This window comes from Salmo trutta, chromosome 35 (genome assembly GCF_901001165.1).
Source record: "Salmo trutta chromosome 35, fSalTru1.1, whole genome shotgun sequence".
NCBI lineage: Eukaryota > Metazoa > Chordata > Actinopteri > Salmoniformes > Salmonidae > Salmo > Salmo trutta.
This window is the reverse complement of record NC_042991.1, coordinates 23,352,823-23,371,372: the sequence shown is the minus strand read 5'-3', so window position 1 is coordinate 23,371,372 and position 18,550 is coordinate 23,352,823. Positions and strand designations below refer to the sequence as shown.

The window sequence follows — 18,550 nt, the reverse complement described above, 5'->3', positions numbered from 1 at the left end:
AAATGTATGATGTATTTATGTTTTTCTGTTTTGTATATGTTTCCATGTCTAGATGTTCACCGATGTCTAGACGTTTTAGGGACTACAGCTGGAAATGAGCTATTAGCTAAATCTGGTGCGACACGTTTTCTCGGTGCTTTGGGACATGTTTTTGTTGTTCATTGTCCCTGCCAAATAAACGTAATAAATACAATTAATAAAAGTATCTAGGCCTACTTCTGTTCTTCATAAACGAGTAATGGTGGATGTCATAATAGTGTAATATGATTGCATATGTATTTTTTTTTTTTACAGATTACAAATAACATGCAGATTTGCTACATGTAGCCTACCTCTCTCGTGTAAAAGCAAAAGGCTAAAACTAATAAATGTCACAGCTGGGATTGCATGGTACAGCCTATCCCTCCAGTTGAGGCTACTTCAATATACATATTTTCTATTCAAACACATATTGGAGACCTGCCCATGTTCGGTCAAACTTCAAAAGGATTACAAATTTGTTGTATACAAATCATGAAATGTTACAACTGATCCACACATTTTCTGAGCGCGTTCATGAGTACGCAAGTGCAGTAACTGCAGCGCGAAATGCGGAGTGTAGTTTCACAGACCTTTTACTTCCATGTTGATGAGGCAGGCTAAGGCTTTTGTAAACTACGGTCCCCAGAAAGCCTTGCGTGTCAATTAGAAACGTCAACGAGCCAGTGAACATTAAGCGGAGCAGACCAAAATCCCAAACAAGGAAATGGTGGGGGAATAAAACGACCATATTATTTAATTAATGCATGTTATAATTAATATTTTATTTCATTGTAAATTAAGAAATATTTATGGGTTAAAATGGATTACGACTTCAAAACAAAGCTCGCAGCCGAACGAGAGAAGGTAGAAGATCTGTTCGAATATGAAGGTTGCAAAGTGGGTCGAGGCACCTACGGGCACGTTTATAAAGCTAAGCGCAAAGACGGGTAAGATTCAGATAACGTTATTGTGTACTCAATAAACTGATTGCAGAATACCTTATCAAGACTAGGCTATATCTCCTTGCACGTTGGACAAAGCAAAGGATAGATTTGAACTACCCTGAGCGCTGCCCGTGTCTGTGTTTTTGTTTTCATGTACGCACTCACACTCACTCAACGGTCCTCCCCCACAACAACACAGTGATGATGTTTATTATTTGACACACTGTTCATGGAAGCGCAGGCTACTTTCAACATTAGTTATTTGCCTAATATCACCAGTAGGAATGTGTAGGCGTAATGATATTCTCTGATCTTGTTCAACTTGGCTTAGTCTAAAATAATCATCCTATTATTGCCAAGCTCTCTCAAGAGCACTTGCATAGTCTTACTCGATGTAACGCTAAACTCCCTTTGGTGCTTAAATGCAAAACAAATAAGTGTGTATGTATGTGTATGTGTATGTATATATGTATGTATGTATGTATGTATGTATGTATGTATGTATGTATGTATGTATGTGTGTGTATATATATATATAATCTCCCAGGTGGGGGTGGAAGGTCATATTATTTTAGGATTAAAAAAACAATTTGGACATATTGAAACTATAAAAACGGTTTCAAGTCAAACTCCTCGTTAAGGCCAAGAGAAGAGTGTGTTGAGCCTGTGGATCCAGAAAGATTCCCTTTGAAGAAGTTTCCTGTCAATGTCCTCTCCCCTGCATGACATCTTGACCGTTTCTATTCCAATGTATCTCAGAGAACTATTAGGATGTCCAGCTTGTACAAAATGAACAGCAACCAGATTTTTTTGTCTCACCTGTCCGAATATTGCTGTGGTGCTCACTAATCCATGTCTTAAGGCTTCTATGGGTTTTCCCAATGTAAGACAGACCACCGAGGACATTTCAACATGTAAATAACATTGGTGGACATGCAGGTAATCAGGCCCTTGATCTTAAATCTTTGTCCTGTGCGGGGGTGGGTAAAATATTTGCATTTGTACGTGAAGCTGCGTTGAGCACATTGTCCACCCTCCAGAACTTTGTCCAAGAAAGTTTCCCTTTTCTCCGGTGGGTAATATTGTGAAATTATGTTATATATTTTTTACCTCCTGTTTCAGGAAGTGATGTCACTGAGTACTGCCCCTATATATAGGACCTTCCACCCCCACCTGGGATATGGATACCTGATTGTTATAAATAAATATCGCCTCGGAGCATGAGCAGCAGTTTGATTGCGCAATTAGAATGGCAATCAAACAGTTGAGGGTGATTTTTCTCTTTAGAGCCAACTGGTGAATTGTCATAGGGCCTTCTGGTGTTCCGTTCCTTGCATTTCCTGCGCCTTCGTACAGGTAGCTTCACCTGTTATTCGAGTAATCTGACAATACAGTCGTTTTTTTCTCTCACAGTTTGCGTATTCATTCATGTCATTTGTAGGCTTCAACAATGGAGGCTGCTAGGTTATTGATAGCATTGCCCACTCTATTTAGTTAGTAGTAATCATCCTGGATAGTGTCTCTCTGGTGTAGTGGAGGGTATACGCAGGAATATGTCTTTTTTTTGCGGCCATTGCGTATACTCACTTCTTAATCTCAACAATGCTTATCAAAGTAGTGTAGTGGTGGTATACGCCATAACAATACCATTTTTTTATTGAACATTTTTATTTCACCTTTATTTGACCAGGTAGGCCAGTTGAGAACAAGTTCTCATTTACAACTGCTGCCTGGCCAAGATAAAGCAAAGCAGTGCGTCAAAAACAACAACACAGTTACACATGGGATAAACAAACTTACAGTCAATAACACAAGAAAAAAAACACAATAGAAAAATCTATGTACAGTGTGTGCAAATGTAGTAAGATTAGGGAGGTAAGGCAATAAATTGGCCATAGTGGCGAAATAATTACAATTTAGCATTAATACTGGAGTGATAGATGTGCAGATGATGATGTGCAAGTAGAGATAATGGGGTGCAAAAATAAATAACAATTTGGGGAATGAGGTAGTTGGGTAGGCTATTTACAGATGGCTGTGTACAGGTGCAGTGATCGGTAAGCTGCTCTGACAGCTGATGCTTAAAGTTAGTGAGGGAGATATAAGTCTCCAGCTTCAAATCCACAACCCTGGCGTTGCAAACACCATGCTCTACCAACTGAGCCACACGGGACCGGCAGTCAATGCAGGCTTGTTATCATAAAGGCACTGCTAAGGTTTTAATATTAGTTTCATGTGCACCACATAAGACATGAAGAATGATCCATCCTTGCTGGTCAAGAATATAAAACACTCTTCATGCAAAGTTTGGCCAAGTAGATGTAAAAAATGTTGTCGTATAGAACTGTCAGTGGAACATATTGAGACAATTTAGTTTTTGTTGGTTTTTCCACAAGGTTTCCCCACTGTCTGCAATAAATAGCAGAAGTAGCACTTTGATGAGGTGTGAAGACAAGCTTTCTCTCTGTAAACAGAGAAGAGGGAGTGTCTCTATCGTCATATATGTGATTGGGAACATGAATCAGGCTTGTGGCCAGATGAGTGTAGGGGCCATGCAGGCTTGTTGAGAAACCCAATATGCAGCCTTTGGACTGTGCGACAGCCCTACCCACTCTGGACCCCTGCCAGCTCCTCCAGGAATCTCTGGACACTAATCGAATGTGAATGCCCAGAACAGCTGTAATTCACCATCCCCGTTGTGTGGTGGAGCTTATTATGAAAAAGATGTTTGGTGTAAATGGTAAAAAAAGAAGACAAATAAATGCAATTGTACCCCTCTACCCCTCCAACTCACATTGTGTTCCTGTGTTTGTCTGTGCATTAGCACTTTTTGGACTTGGCAGTCCTCTGTGTTGTGTGTTGTTCATGATAATAAAGTGCTATGTTTATAGGGCATGAGAAATTAGAGTGGTTGTTTGTCTGTCTTTTGTGTCCATGGCTTAATTAATCAGAAGGCGGAGATGGCTACAGTAAATTCATATTCATGAGCAATCAAGGCTGTTTTATCACAGACCTAAACATCCATTAAAACAGTGTTGAAACTCAGTCAAAATCAGATGTGAGAGAGTAGTGCCTGAAACCTCCAGTCTGAAACCACCACTATTGAATGCCCATTACCCATTCTTAAGTAGGCCAGTTGGTGATGTCATGTTTGATGTAGGTACCACACACACACACATACAGACACAGATTCTCATTAAACAAATCAGCTTTTTTTGTAGATATTTGGTCTTCATTCTTTTTTTTACCTTTTCACAAATCTTCTGCAAGAAGTAAGCTATACAACAGGCCATGTTTGTAATGGCTCAATAATATTTTCTGGAGAGTCAATGTTGGGGTAAGTTCCCTTTCTAGGAGGATACTGCTTATCTCAGATAATCCATAGTTCCCTACCTCACAGTGTGCTGCTGTACGTGTGCACACCACAATACGTCTAACATTTCTTAATTGTCAGCTTCATGCCTTCAATGCCTTTTTCCATCACCAACAGATTTTTACAAGGGCACATAAGTACCCTCAGAATGTCAAGAAACAAAGCCCTGGGATTTGTCCTGACACTGCATTTATTAAATAAAATCCTATTTAAAGTCCATTCTGATTATGCACTGTGTGTGTTATGAGAAGGAACAACGACCAGCTCGGTGTGAAGGCTATGATGAAGCCAGAGCATGTGTTTGCATTGAGGGGGGTGGTGAAATGCAGGGTGGATAGATAATTATGCTTGCTCTGGGGAGAGGCTGCACTCAACAACAGAGCATGCTCGTGGAGAGGGAATAGCTGTCTTCTTCAGCCAGAGGATGTTGATAATGGCAGGGATTCTACTGTTCCATAAGAACAAGTCAAGCAAGAGCAGTCCATCTCCATCCTTTTCATATCCCATGTTCTATCTTACTGTTGCTCATAAACACACGACCTTCAATACCTGGAACTCTATTTCACTAATCTATGTTGTTCAAGAACGTGGGTTTACGGTGTTGTTACATACTTTCCAAATAAATAAAGTGATGTGCTGATTTTTTCCCCTTATGTCTCTTTCTTTGCAGGGAAGATGAGAAGGAATATGCACTGAAACAAATTGAAGGCACTGGAATATCGATGTCTGCTTGCAGGGAAATCGCTGTAAGTTAAGATACTGGTTAAAGGTGCTGTTTTGTCCTTTATTTTGTCCTTTCTCCTATCAATGTTATTTTCCTTTCTACTGTGCTTTCTGTCTCCTACAATAAGGTCTTATGTGTAGGAGCACCATGCCATCACTTGGCTCTAGCCTCAGCTGATGCTATATAAATGAGTAGAAACCTAAGAACTGTTGTAAGAACTGTTCTACTTTGACTGTAGAGTGTAATCCTGCACCGCTGTGCTTCCAGGATTGTAATAGCCCAAGAGTTGTATCTGCATGGTGCAGTGTTCCTAATGGCTGAGGCAGAAGCAATAGAGACATCACCATGGCCATGTAAACATGATATATACTAGTACTCAAGTGCTTGGCAAGATACACACTGTAGGAGAACAATAAAGGTCTGCACATTTTATGGCTCTCACATATCTGTTGTATAGAGTTCAGGCCTTCAATATGTTAACCAATACGATCTCTCTGCAAATAGATAAACACACACAAACAAGTGTCCTTGTGAATAGGCCATCCACCCAGCTACTCTTTGCTTACACTCAGCTGTCACTTCATTTTTCACATGCTCTTTAGGTTATTCCTAACCCAGTGTTAACCCTTTACACTTGTGGGAATTGGCCCATATGGATAGGGCTAAACTGAAATGTTTCTTAAATAAGAAATATGAAAAGCATATGCATAACCACGGTATCAATGTAAAGGGCACAGTTTTGAGATTATGGGAAAATTATAATACCAAAGTTGAGGACACAACAGTTCACAAGACTGAATCCAAACATTACACTGGTGATTTTATGTGCATTTTACATTCGCTGTACTTTTCACCGCATTTGTTGATAACGAAATCTGAAAATACTCTGGATATATATTCAGTAACATGATAAGACTATTCCTGGAAAATGTGGAGTAGGAGCAAGATAAGACAAAAGAAGGACTTGAGTGAAGACCAACTGGTCTCCATGTGGTCACACACCTCTCCACAATGTGCACAGTTCCTAAGCAATTTTAATGCACTTTTCAATTATAAGGGGCTTTTTTTAGCTCTCCTAGCTGTGCCATTGAGGAACAAGAGCAAGCACACTTGTAGTTATTTTGTTTGGAACAACAACGGCCCATCATAAATCACAATCTGGATCAGGTGGGCATCATTTCAAAGCTTGTTCTTTTGCCAACATGACTAGCTAAGTTATAAAATACGATCTTACAGTGGTAGGCTTTCACAGGGCAATTCAGAGAAACAGATGGTAATTTTGGTGTGCATAGAAAGGAGTCATGCGTGCATTCAGGTGAGTGCATTCAGGTGAGTGCATTCAGGTGCGTGTTCCGCGGCAAATTTTCTTCACAATAAACAAACGGGCTCATTCTGTTCAGAACAACCCAGTATGACGCCATGTCATCTTGTAACTGTACATCAAACATAGTGATAATAAACATTGACACCGTATATGACATGACTTTTAGGATTTGGAGATGTGAAGTACACATTTGGATTCAAGGGTGTCAAGCTTGTATGACATCAAAGCATATTTATTATAATCCTCAACATCTCATCTTTCAAAATACATCGAATCCTCTTAAATTAAAGCATTTCCCTCACTCAGACATCAAAACACCTGTACAGCACTGTGAAGTGCAGGGCTTGAGCTCTGATGTCATGTATAGCATGTTACTGTACAGTCACTACGTTCCAATTTAGGCTCTTATCAGTGGCCAAATCTGCCATTTTCAACCCGTATAAAGGTACGAGTGTAAAGGGTTAAGCAATAAGCAGTCCAAGAACACATACTGCGTTGGTTTACTTTCAGCGCTAGGGTAGCCTTATCTAAAAACAGGAAGGCAGATACTCTTTAAGTGTACATGGGGATTATTGCTAACACATAATACTGTAGGAGAGTGTTATTAGGCTATTTATGCTGAGAGGTGAGTGTCATCTGAAGCCATATCTGTGTGTCATTCATCTAGTTCTCTGTGAGGAACAGCAGATGGTCAGAATGTGGTCCTTGTGACAGGTGAGCTGACTGGGTTATTTAATGGTACTGTATGTACATCAGTTTTCCACCTACCAACTTCTCTGGGAATGTGCTATATGATCCACACATTGTCAGAATGTTGTATTGTGGTACACTAGTTAGTTGTTGTGATGTCAAACCTGCTGTGTTTCTACCCACAATACAGCCAAACTTACTCCGTGGGTGATGATTGACTGACTACCCACTGTGAAAGTAGATAGAATGTGTGCATTATTGTTTGGCTGACTAATCTTAAAGAATAAATGCTTCTTGGTAGGGCGGGGGACACACACACACACATTATTTGTGTTCTATAGACTGTCAACAGAATAGTTCATTTCATCTCCATTTGGAGGTAAGGTAAATAAGGAGTCTTAATTTGTACAGAGGTGCGGGCGTGTGTTGGTTACATACCGCTGCCTCAGCTCTGGCTGCACAGTACTGCAGAAATGGACTGAATGACTGGATGAGGTCCATCTGGCCCTGTCTACAAAAAATAAATATGGGTGTTTAGTTGGTGATCTGACCCAGTATTGGTCGTCTAGCTAGCGTGTCTAGTCTCTTCTGTTTCCATAACACACCTATCCCTGTCTCTCTCCACGGTGGATCCAATCATCCTGGGCTATGATCATGTGTAACTGACTCGGTTACTGCTCTGCTGTTCTCTCTCTCCTGGCGCCGTCCTCTAGTTTGTGCTACGGGAGACTGAACTGTCAGAGAGCACAGAGTTCTGACCCCACGGACAATTACTCCTTTATGTGATCTCTGATTCTTATTCATTGTACTATAAACTGTTGGATTAGTCAGCCCTGTGTCACCACTGGCTGGCTTCCCCTCATGGAAAGGTGACTCATGACTTTCATAACTTGTAATGGTGTTTATGCATTTCACACCTTGCTGTAAAATTGCCCACAGGTCAATTCATGAATTTCAATTGCTTACCTTTTCTTTTTGGCATTGCCATGGGATTGACCCAGACCCCGTGGGTGCCCTCAGCCAGAGGGGAATGGAGGAAAGCAGTGGCTCTGTATCAGAAAACAAGTGTTTCCAGGTTGCTGTGCAAACTCAACTCCGTCAATACATCTCTACGGAGTTGAGTTGAGACAGGTGTCTAACATAACATGTTAGACACTATTAGCTAGAAAGGTAACTCCAAACACATTTTCACTAAGAGCGGCTGTTTAGCTGGTTAAACAAAGGTTAGCCATGTGTTGGCAAAGATGTATGTCCAAGTCAAGACATCTTATCAGCAGCTAGCGGCACTTGCCACACTGCTAGCCTATTCGCCGGTGCTTTTTCAAAGCCCATGTCAGATATTCCAGTGAGTGTAATTGGCTCCAATGAGTGTAATTTGCTCAAAATTAGGAGTTGAGAAATGAAGTTCACATCATTAGAAAGAAGAGATTCTCTTCTTTTCTACTGTAGGTATGTAGTTCAAAATGTTTATTCTGTTGTTGATAGCGATATATATACTTTTTTGTTGACATTTTCACCTGAACAAAAGGAATATCTATGTAAGAATACTGTTCATGGACTACAGCTCACATTCAATACTATAGTTCATTCCAAGCTCAGGACCCTTGGACTGAACACCTTTCTCTACAACTGGATCCTGGACTTCTTGACGGGCCGCCCGCAGGCGGTGAGGGGAGGCAACAACACATCTGCCACGCTAACCATCAACACAGGGGCCCCTCAGGGGTGTGTGCTTAGTCCCCTCCTGTACTCCCTGTTCACCCATGACTGCGTGGCCGTGCACGACTCCAACACCATCATCAAGTTTGCTGACGATACGACGCTGGTAGGCTGGATCACCGACGACGATGAGACAGCTTATAGGGAGGAGGTCAGAGACCTGGCAGTGTGATGCCAGGACAACAATCGCTCCCTCAATGTCAGCAAGACAAAGGAACTGATCGTGGATTACAGGAAACAGAGGGGCGAGCACGCCCCTATCCACATCGATAGGGCTGTAGTGGAGTGGGTCGAGAACTTCAAGTACATTGGTGGAATTACTAAGTAATTACATGTCTACGGAGTTGATTTGAGGAATTAACATGGTCCACACACACCCACACAGTTGTGAAGAGGGCACGACAGCAACTCTTCCCCCTTAGGAGGCTGAAAAGATTTGGCATGGACCCTCAGATCCTCAAGAAGTTCTACAGCTGCACCATTGAGAGCATCTTGACTGGCTGCATCGCTGCTTGGTACGTCAACTTCAAGGCACCTGACTGCAATGCGCTACAGAGGGTGGTGAATACGGCCCAGTACATCATTGGGGCCGAGCTCCCTGCCATCCAGGACTTATATATCAGGCAGTGTCAGAGAAAGGTCCAAATTCAAAGACTCCAGCCACCCAAGCCATAGACTGCTCTCTCTGCTACTGCACGGGAAGCAGGACCAGTGCACCAAGTCTGGAACCAACAGGACCTTGACTAGCTTCTACCCACAAGCCATAAGACTGCTAGACAAGACTGCTAGATATCAAATGGCTAACCAGACTAACTACATTGACCCTTTTGCAATAACTGTCTTGCATTGACTCTATGCACACACACTGGATTCTACCCACACACTCACACATACTTACACACACACACACACACACACACACACACACACACACACACACACACACACACACACTACATACGACCACACACACATGCGCACACATGTATACTGAGGACACGCACACACTCTCTCACACACTCACCACATACGCTGCAGCTACCATCTATTATCTATCCTGTTGCCTAGTCACTTTACCCGTACCTACAGTGCCTTCAGAAAGTATTCACACCCCTTGACTTTTTTTGGTGTGTATGCCAGTGACCAAGAAATATATTTAATCAATTTTAAATTCAGGCTGTAACACAATAAAATATGGAAAAATTCAAGGGGTGTAAATACTTCCTCAAGGCACTGTATATGTGCACTGAACAAAAATATAAATGCAACAGGTAAAGTGTTGTTCCCATGTTTCATGAGCTGAAATAATTTTACATATGCACAAAAAGCTTATTTCTGTCAAATTTTGTGCACAAATTTGTTTACATCCCTGTTAGTGAGCATTTCTCCTTTGCCAAGATAATCCACCTGACAGGTGTGGCATATCAATAAGCTGATTAAACAGCATGGTCATTACAAAGGTGCACCTTGTGCTGGGGACAATAAAAGGACACTCTAAAATGTGCAGTTTTGTCACACAACACAATGCCACAGATGTCTCAAGTTTTGAGGGAGCATGCTGACTGCAAGAATATCCACCAGAGCGTTTGCCAGATAATTGAATGTTCATTTCTACCATAAGCCGCATACAACAACTTCTCAGTACATCCAACTGGCCTCACAACCGCAGAGCACAAGTAACCTCGCCAGCCCAGGACCTCCACATCCGGCTTTTTCACCTGCGCGATCACATAACCAAAGAATGTCTGCACAAACTGTCAGAAACCTTCTCAGGGAAGCTCATCTGCGTGCTCGTCATCCTCACGAGGGTCTTGACCTGACTGCAGCTCGACATTGTAACCGACTTCATTGGGCAAATGCTCACCTTTGATGGCCACAGGTGAAGCCGGATGTGAGCTGTGCAACAGGAGGCTCTCATCATCAGACCAAAACACCTTGAGGGTCGCCAGCTGAAGTTAAGAGCCACAAGAAATGGATTTTGCTCAAAGTCTCTCAAACCAGGTTCGCTTAAACAGAACAATAGACTCTTTGTGTCACCAACAACCCCCCGGTCCCCCATAAACACTAACTGTGCTATAGTTTAACGTTTGGCATGCCACATTCACGACTGACTTGAGGGAGGTTTTGCTGCCATGTGTTATTGGTTTTGTGCATTCAAATGGCTTGAGGATCTTTTTTACTTTTTACGTGTTGGTATGTCCCTTCAGAAGTTGTGGAAAAATCATTACGTGCAAAATAGTTTAAGAACTGAATGTACTGTACCTTTTTGAAATTGACCAATCTTTCGAGTTAATTTATTCAGGCTTTTACATAATGTGTTGGGTAATGTTTCCTCACCTGTAGTTGTTTTGGGGTAATGTGTCTGACATGAAACCAGATTACATGCATATTCATTGTATTGAATTAGGCAGGGTCCTGCAACTCATCTGGATCAAAGGACCCACATGTCACCATTGCACTGTGCACTGCCATTGAGCTGGTTGTTGAAAGAGAGCTTAAAGCAGCTGGTTGCGTAATGTATTCTAGACCAGTCAGGGAGGTTTCAAGTTCAACCTCGCTCACCCCTTAAACCACTGTAACAAAGCAGACCATGTTTAGATAAGTCCTCAGAAGATATACTAACCTGTGGAGGCATGTACTAAATGAAGGCCTCAGTGTTGTGAGCCTTCCTAAAGAACAAATGCTCACTTTCACTCAGGTCAGTCAGTGAGTTTATCATTTTTACATTTGAGTAATTTATCTTATCCAGAGAGGCTTACAGTAGTGAGTGCATACATTATCCGTACTGGTCCCCCGAGGGAATCGAACCCACAACCTTGGCGTTGCAAGCACCATACTCTACCAATTGAGCCATATGGGACCTTTGTCTATGTAGTTGATGGGGTTTCTCAGTGAGTTCTCAGGCCTTTTTCGCTCACAACTTTTACTAGATACAGTAGCAGCATTGTATTAAACATATCTTTAGATGTGTCATTCTCTGTTCTCTCTCAAACTCAGTCAGTGTTGGAAGATTCTCAGAATCAGGAGGGAATAAGCAGGACGTCCGGAATCCTCCAACCAGGATTTCTGGAAAACCAAGGAATTTATTGAAAGTTCCCAGAATTATGCCTAGTCAAATCAAATCAAATTGTATTCATCAAATGCTTCGTAAACAACAGGTGTAGATTAACAGTGAAATGCTTACTTATGGGCCCTTCCCAACAATGCAGAGAGATAGAGAAATATTAGAAAAGTAAAACACGTAATAATAAAAGTAATAATAGAAACACAATAAGTAACTATAACTTGGTTATATACAAGGGGTATCAGTACCGAGTCCATGTGCAGGGGTACGAGGTAACTGAGGTAGATATGTACAGTGCCTTCAGAAAATATTCACACCCCTTGACTTTTCCCCAAAAAATTGTGATACAAAGTGGATACAAATGGATTTAATTGTAATTTTTTGTTAACGATTGATACAAAATACTCTAATATCAAAGTGGAAGAAAAACATTTGTAAAACATTTATGAAAAAGAAAACACTAATATATCTTCATTACATAAGCATTCAACGCCCTGTGTCAATACTTGTTAGAATCATTTTTAGCAACGATTACAGCTGTGAGCCTTAGTTCCTAAGAGCTTTCCACACCTGGATTGTGCAACATTTGTCATGATTCTTTTCAAAATTATTCAAGCTCTTTTCAGGTCTTGCCATAGTTTTTCAAGTAGATTTAAGTCAAAACTGTAACTCGGCAACTCAGGAATATTCACTGTCTTCTTGGTAACAACTCCAGGGTAGGTTTGGCCTTGTGTTTTAGGTTATTGTCCTGCTGAAAGGTGAATTCATCTCCCAGTGTCTGGTGGAAAGCAGACAACCAGATATTCCTCTAGGATTTTGCCTGTGCTTAGCTCCAATCAGTTTTTTTTATACTTAAAACTCCCCAGTCCTTAACGATTACAAGCATACACATAATATCATGCAACCACCACTATGCTTGAAAATATGGAGTGGGGTAATCAGTAATGTGTTGTATTGGATTTGCCCCAAACATAACACTTTGTATTCAGGACAAGAAGTTAATTACTTTGCCACATTTTTTGCAGTATTACTTTACTGCATTGTTGCAAACAGGATGCATGTTTTGGAATATTTTTATTCTGTACAGGCTTCCCTTCTTCTCACTCTGTCAATTAGGTTAATATTGTGGAGTAACTACAATGTTGTTGATCCATCCTCAGTTTTCTCCTATCACAGCCATTAAACTGTTTTAAAGTCACCATTGGCCTCATGGTGAAATCCCTGAGTGGGTTCCTTCCTCTCTGGCAACTGAGTTAGGAAGGACGCCTGTATCTTTGTAGTGACTGGGTGTAGTGATACACCATCCAAAGCCTAAATAATAACTTCGCCATGCTCAAAGGGATATTCAATGTCAGCTTTTTTTTCTTCTTTTTTTACCCATCTACCAATAGGTGCCCTTCTTTGTGAGGCATTTGAAAACCTCTCTGGTCTTTGTGGTTGAATATGTGTTTGAAATTCACGGCTCGACTGAGGGACCTTACAATTATCTGTATGTGTGGAGTACAGAGATGAGGTAGTCATTCAGAAATCATGTTAAACTCTATTATTGCACACAGAGTGAGTCCATGCAACTTGTTATGTGACTTGTTAAGCAAATGCTATAACAAAGGGGATGAATACTTATTGACTCAATCCCTTTCAATTTTAACATGCGGTATTGTGTGTAGGCCAGTAACAAAACATCTAAAGTTAATCTATTTTAATTTCAGGATGTAACACAACAAAATGTGGAAAAAGTATAGGGGTCTGAATACTTTCTGGAAGCACTGTACATATAAAGTGACAGTAAACCGTAGCAGCAGCGTGTGTCAAAAAGGTCAAAAAGGTTTGTGCAAAAAGGGTCAATGCAGATAGTCTGGGTAGCTATTTGGTTAACTATTTAACTTACTATTTAGCAGTCTTATGGCTTGGGGATAGAAGCTATTCAGGGTCCTGTTGGTTCCAGACTTCATGCATCGGTACCACTTGCCATGCAGTAGCAGAGAGAACAGTCTATGACTAGGGTGGCTGGAGTCTTTGACAAGTATTAGGGCCTTCCTATGCCACCTTCTGGTAGAGAGGTCCTGGATGGCAGGGAGCTCAGCCCCAGTGATGTACTGGGCCATACCCACTACCCTCTGTAGCGCCTTGTGGTCGGATTCCAAGCAGTTGCCATACTAAGCGGTTATGCAGCCAGTCAAGATGCTCTCAATGGTGCCGCTGTATAACTTTTTGAGGATCTGAGGACCCATGCCAAATCTTTTCAGCCTCCTGAGGGGGAAGAGGTGATGTTGTGTTTTGGACCATGATACACTATACAGTGAATTTGGAAAGTATTCCGACCCCTTCCCTTTTTCCACATTTTGTTACTTTACAGCCTTATTCTAAAATTTGCTGCAATTATTTTTTGTCCCTCATCAATCTACACACAGTACCCATAATGACAAAGCGAAAACAGTTTTTTTTACATTTCTGATCATTTATAAAAATGCAAAAGTTAATGAAATACCTTATTTACATAAGTATTCAGACCCTTTGCTATGAGGCTCGAAATTGAGCTCAGGTGCATCCTGTTTCCATTGATCATCCTTGAGATGTTTCTATAACTTTATTGAAGTCCACCTGTGGTACATTCAATTGATTGGACATTAATTGGAAAGGCACAAACCTGTCTACATAAGATCCCACAGTTGACAGTGCATGGTCAGAGCAAAAACCAAGTCATGAGGTCGAAGTAATTGTCCGTAGAGCTCCGAGACAGGATTGTGTCGAGGTACAGATCTGGGGAAGGGTACAAAAAAAATTCTGCAGCATTAAAGGTCCCCACAGTGGCCTCCATCATTCTTAAATGGAAGAAGTTTGGAACAACCAAGACTCTTCCTAGAGCTAGCCGCCCAGACCAAACTGAGCAATCGGGGGAGAAGGGCCTTGGTCAGGGAGGTGACCAAGAACTTTGGTGGTCACTCTGACAAAGCTCTAGAGTTCCTCTGTGGAGATGGGAGAACCTTCCAGAAGGACAAACATCTCTGCAGCAGTCCACCAATCAGGCTTTTATGGTAGTGGCTAGACGGAAGACACTCCTCGGTAAAAGGCACATGACAGCCCGCTTGGAGTTTGCCAAAAGGCACCTTAAAACTCTCAGACCATGAGAAACAAGATTCTCTGGTCTGATGAAACCAAGATTGAACTCTTTGGCCTGAATGCCAAGCGTCACATCTGGAGGATACCTGGCACCATCCCTACGGTGGAGCATGGTGGTGGCAGCATCATGCTGTGGGAATGTTTTTCAGCGGCAGGGACTGGGAGACAGGATCGAGGGAAAGATGAACTGAGCAAAGTACAGAGAGATCATTGATGAAAACCAGGACCTCAGACTGGGGTGAAGGTTCACCTTCCAACAGGACAACAACCCTAAGCACACAGCCAAGACAACGCAGGAGTGACTTTGGGACAAGTTTCTGAATGTCCTTGAGTGGCCCAACCTGAGCCCGTACTTGAACCCGATCAAACATCTCTGGAGAGACCTTAAAATAACTGTGCAGCGACGCTCCTCATCCAACCTGCCAGAGCTTGAGAGGATCTGCAGAGAAGAATGAGAGAAACTCCCCAAATACAGGTGTGCCAAGCTTGTAGTGTTGTTATACCCAATAACACTTGAGGCTGTAATCACTGCCAAAGTGCTTTAACAAAGTGTAACTGAATCAGGTTTGTAGGCCTGCCTTAGTCACACACACTTTTTCAGTTCTGCCCACACATTTTCTATGGGATTGAGGTCAGGGCTTTGTGATGGCCACTCCAATACCTTGTCTTTGTTGTCCTTAAGCCATTTTGCGACAACTTTGGAAGTATGCTTGGGGTCATTGTCCATTTGGAAGACCCATTTGTGACCAAGCTTTAACTTCCTGACTGATGCCTTGAGATGTTGCTTCAATATGTCCACATCATTTTCCTGCCTCATGATGCCATCTATTTAGTTAAGTGCACCAGTCCCTCCTGCAGCAAAGCACCCCCACAACATGATGCTGCCACCCCAATGCTTCACGGTTGGGATGGTGTTTTTCGGCTTGCAGACCTCCCCCTTTTTCCTCCAAACATAACGATGGTCATTATGGCCAAACAGTTATATTTTTCTTTCATCAGACCAGAGGACATTTCTCCAAAAAGTATGATCTTTGTCCCCATGTGCAGTTGCAAACCGTAGTCTGGCTTTTTTATGGTGGTTTTGGAGAAATGGCTTCTTCCTTGCTGAGCAGCCTTTCAAGTTATGTTGATATAGGACTCATTTTACTGTGGATATAGATACTTTTGTACCTGTTTCCTCCAGCATCTTCACAAGGTCCTTTGCTGCTGTTCTGGGATTGATTTGCACTGTTCGCACCAAAGTAGGTTAATCTCTAGGAGACAGAACGCATCTCCTTCCTGAGCGGTATGACGGCTGTGTGGTCCCATGGTGTTTATACTTGCATACTGTTGTTTGTACAAATGACTGTGGTACCTTCAGGTGTTTGGAAATGGCTCCCAAGGATGAACCAGACTAAAAAAGGTCTGCAATTGTTTTTCTGAGGTCTTGGCTGATTTCTTTTGATTATCCCATGATGTCAAGCAAAGAGGCACTGAGTTTGAAGGTAAGCCTTGAAATACATCCACAGGTACACTTCCAATTGACTCAAATGATGTCAATTTGCCTATCAGAAGCTTCTAAAGCCATGACATAATTTTTGGGAATTTAATTACAGTGAATTATAAGTGAAATAATCTGTCTGTAAACAATTGTTTGAAAAATTACTTGTGTCATGCACAAAGTAGATGTCCTAACCGACTTGCCAAAACTATAGTTTGTTAACAAGACGTGGAGTGGTTGAAGAACGAGTATTAATTATTCCAACCTAAGTGTATGTAAACTTCCCACTTCAACTGTAGATGTATATTATTAATGTCCATGTTCAGCCAAGTTTCCGAGAGACAGGATAATACAGTTCTTCAGATGCCGTTGATAGGATAGTCTCGAACAGAGCTTGTCCAGTTTGTTCTCTAGTGTTTGTACATTCGTCAATAGAACAGAGGGTAGAGGCGGTTAATTTATTTGCCTTTTCAGTTTCATCAGGGTGCCCACAATTCAGCCTCTATATTGTCGTCTCTTTGGTCCGGGTTGAGCAGTATGTCCTGCGCCACTGACTCGTTGAAGTAGAGATCTTCATCAAAATTCGAGGTTAGTGATCACTGTTCTGATGTCCAGAAGCGCTTTTCAGTCATAGAAACCGATGGCGGAAACATTTTGTACAAAAAAGTTAAGATCAGCCCAAATCAACACAGAATAGCAGAATTGGTTAAATTATTTCTTTTTTATTTGGTGTTTGGTGATAGGCCTACTTCCCATAAGTGGGCTATTACCGCTGTGGTGTGTCCTGAGGTTTGCCGGTGCTTATGATTTTGTCTGTGACTCATGCAGAAAATCTGAGCAATGTATTGGCAATGAAACACCAAACAAGACTGTTATTGTGCAATTCTGGCAGCCATTTCACCCAATCTATTTTGAGGATCTAAACTATGAGGTTTAGGTTGTTGTTGTTGTTGGTCTAGTTTAGATTGACCATCGGGGGTTGATACTATGTTTGATAATGCAGCGTGTTGCGTGCTCATAATTATATTTTAATGAAAACGAACACTTATACAAAAGAAACAAAACGACAGTCAACAGTTCTGTCAGGTTACATGAACGAAACAGAAAACAACTACCCACAAAACACAATAGAAAAAACCCCAACTTAAATATGATCTCCAATTAGAGACAACGCGAACCAGCTGCCTCTAATTGGAGATCATCTCCAACATAGAAATAGAATAATAGAACTAAACATAGAAACAAAAAACATACAATGCCCACCCATATCACACCCTGACCTAACTAAACAGAGAAAAAACAGCTCTCTTAGGTCAGAGCGTGACAAGTTTGTTATCACCAAATGGCTTTTGTTTAAATACAATCAATGAGACCAGGGTAAATGCCCTTCAGACAAAAACAATGACAACAGTGATTTGCACAACATTTATTTTCTTCCACGAAAACAAGAGGGAGGGTAAAGAAGGAATTGAGTGAGTGATTAATGAAAGATGAAGAGGTTACCCAACCATCTTCTTTATGTTGTAAAATAAAAACAATTACTAGGGGACAGGGAAAACGTGTGCCTCAGTACACTGAAACACCTGATACTGAATGTTCTGTGAATCCTATGGTCGTCCAATGAATTAAGTCTGGGACCTGCCTCGGCTCAGTCTACGAGTTCAGCTATTCACTCTGTCAGCCAGCCAATGTCAGCTATTCTTTCCGACCATTCTGATCACTGTGTAAACATTACCATATTTTAGTTGTGTTTGCAGAGGGAGTGGGTTAGCAGGCACTCTCACTTGGTTGCCATGGATTAAATGACAGTCAGAAGCTAGGTTTCCATCCAAATTTTCATGTGAATATTCTAAAATCCGCATAAAAACAATATGCACATTTTCCCACCAGAGATGTGCTACCATGAAATTGACTTGTTGCAGATAAAGGGCTGTGCGCGATGACGTAGTGAACATAAAATACCTTTTGTGTTTAAATACCCATGAATCGAATAAAAAATACAAGTTAAATGGGTTTCCGTCACATTTTCAACTCTGCTGATGGTTTTCTCACAAAAAAAAGTGTTATATTGCGAGTGTGCACTCTCTGGTA

At 41.5% G+C, this 18,550-nt stretch overlaps 1 protein-coding gene across 3 annotated transcripts in view; it reads left to right on the top strand.

Annotated features, from left to right (window-relative positions):
• The first annotated feature begins 653 nt into the window (after window positions 1-653).
• LOC115174892 (cyclin-dependent kinase 19-like) overlaps window positions 654-18,550 on the top strand; it is a 47,314-nt gene continuing 29,417 nt past the window's right edge. For 2 of the 3 annotated variants that reach the window (XR_003871880.1, XM_029733895.1), the window contains exons 1-2: window positions 658-968; window positions 5,009-5,084. Coding sequence is in view for 2 of the 3 variants with exons in the window: in XM_029733895.1 (XP_029589755.1) it covers window positions 841-968; window positions 5,009-5,084 (204 nt within the window). In the remaining variant the exon portion in view is untranslated. Of the gene's footprint in view, window positions 969-5,008; window positions 5,085-18,550 lie in introns of all 3 variants that reach the window. The other variant, XM_029733896.1, reaches the window with a different exon arrangement.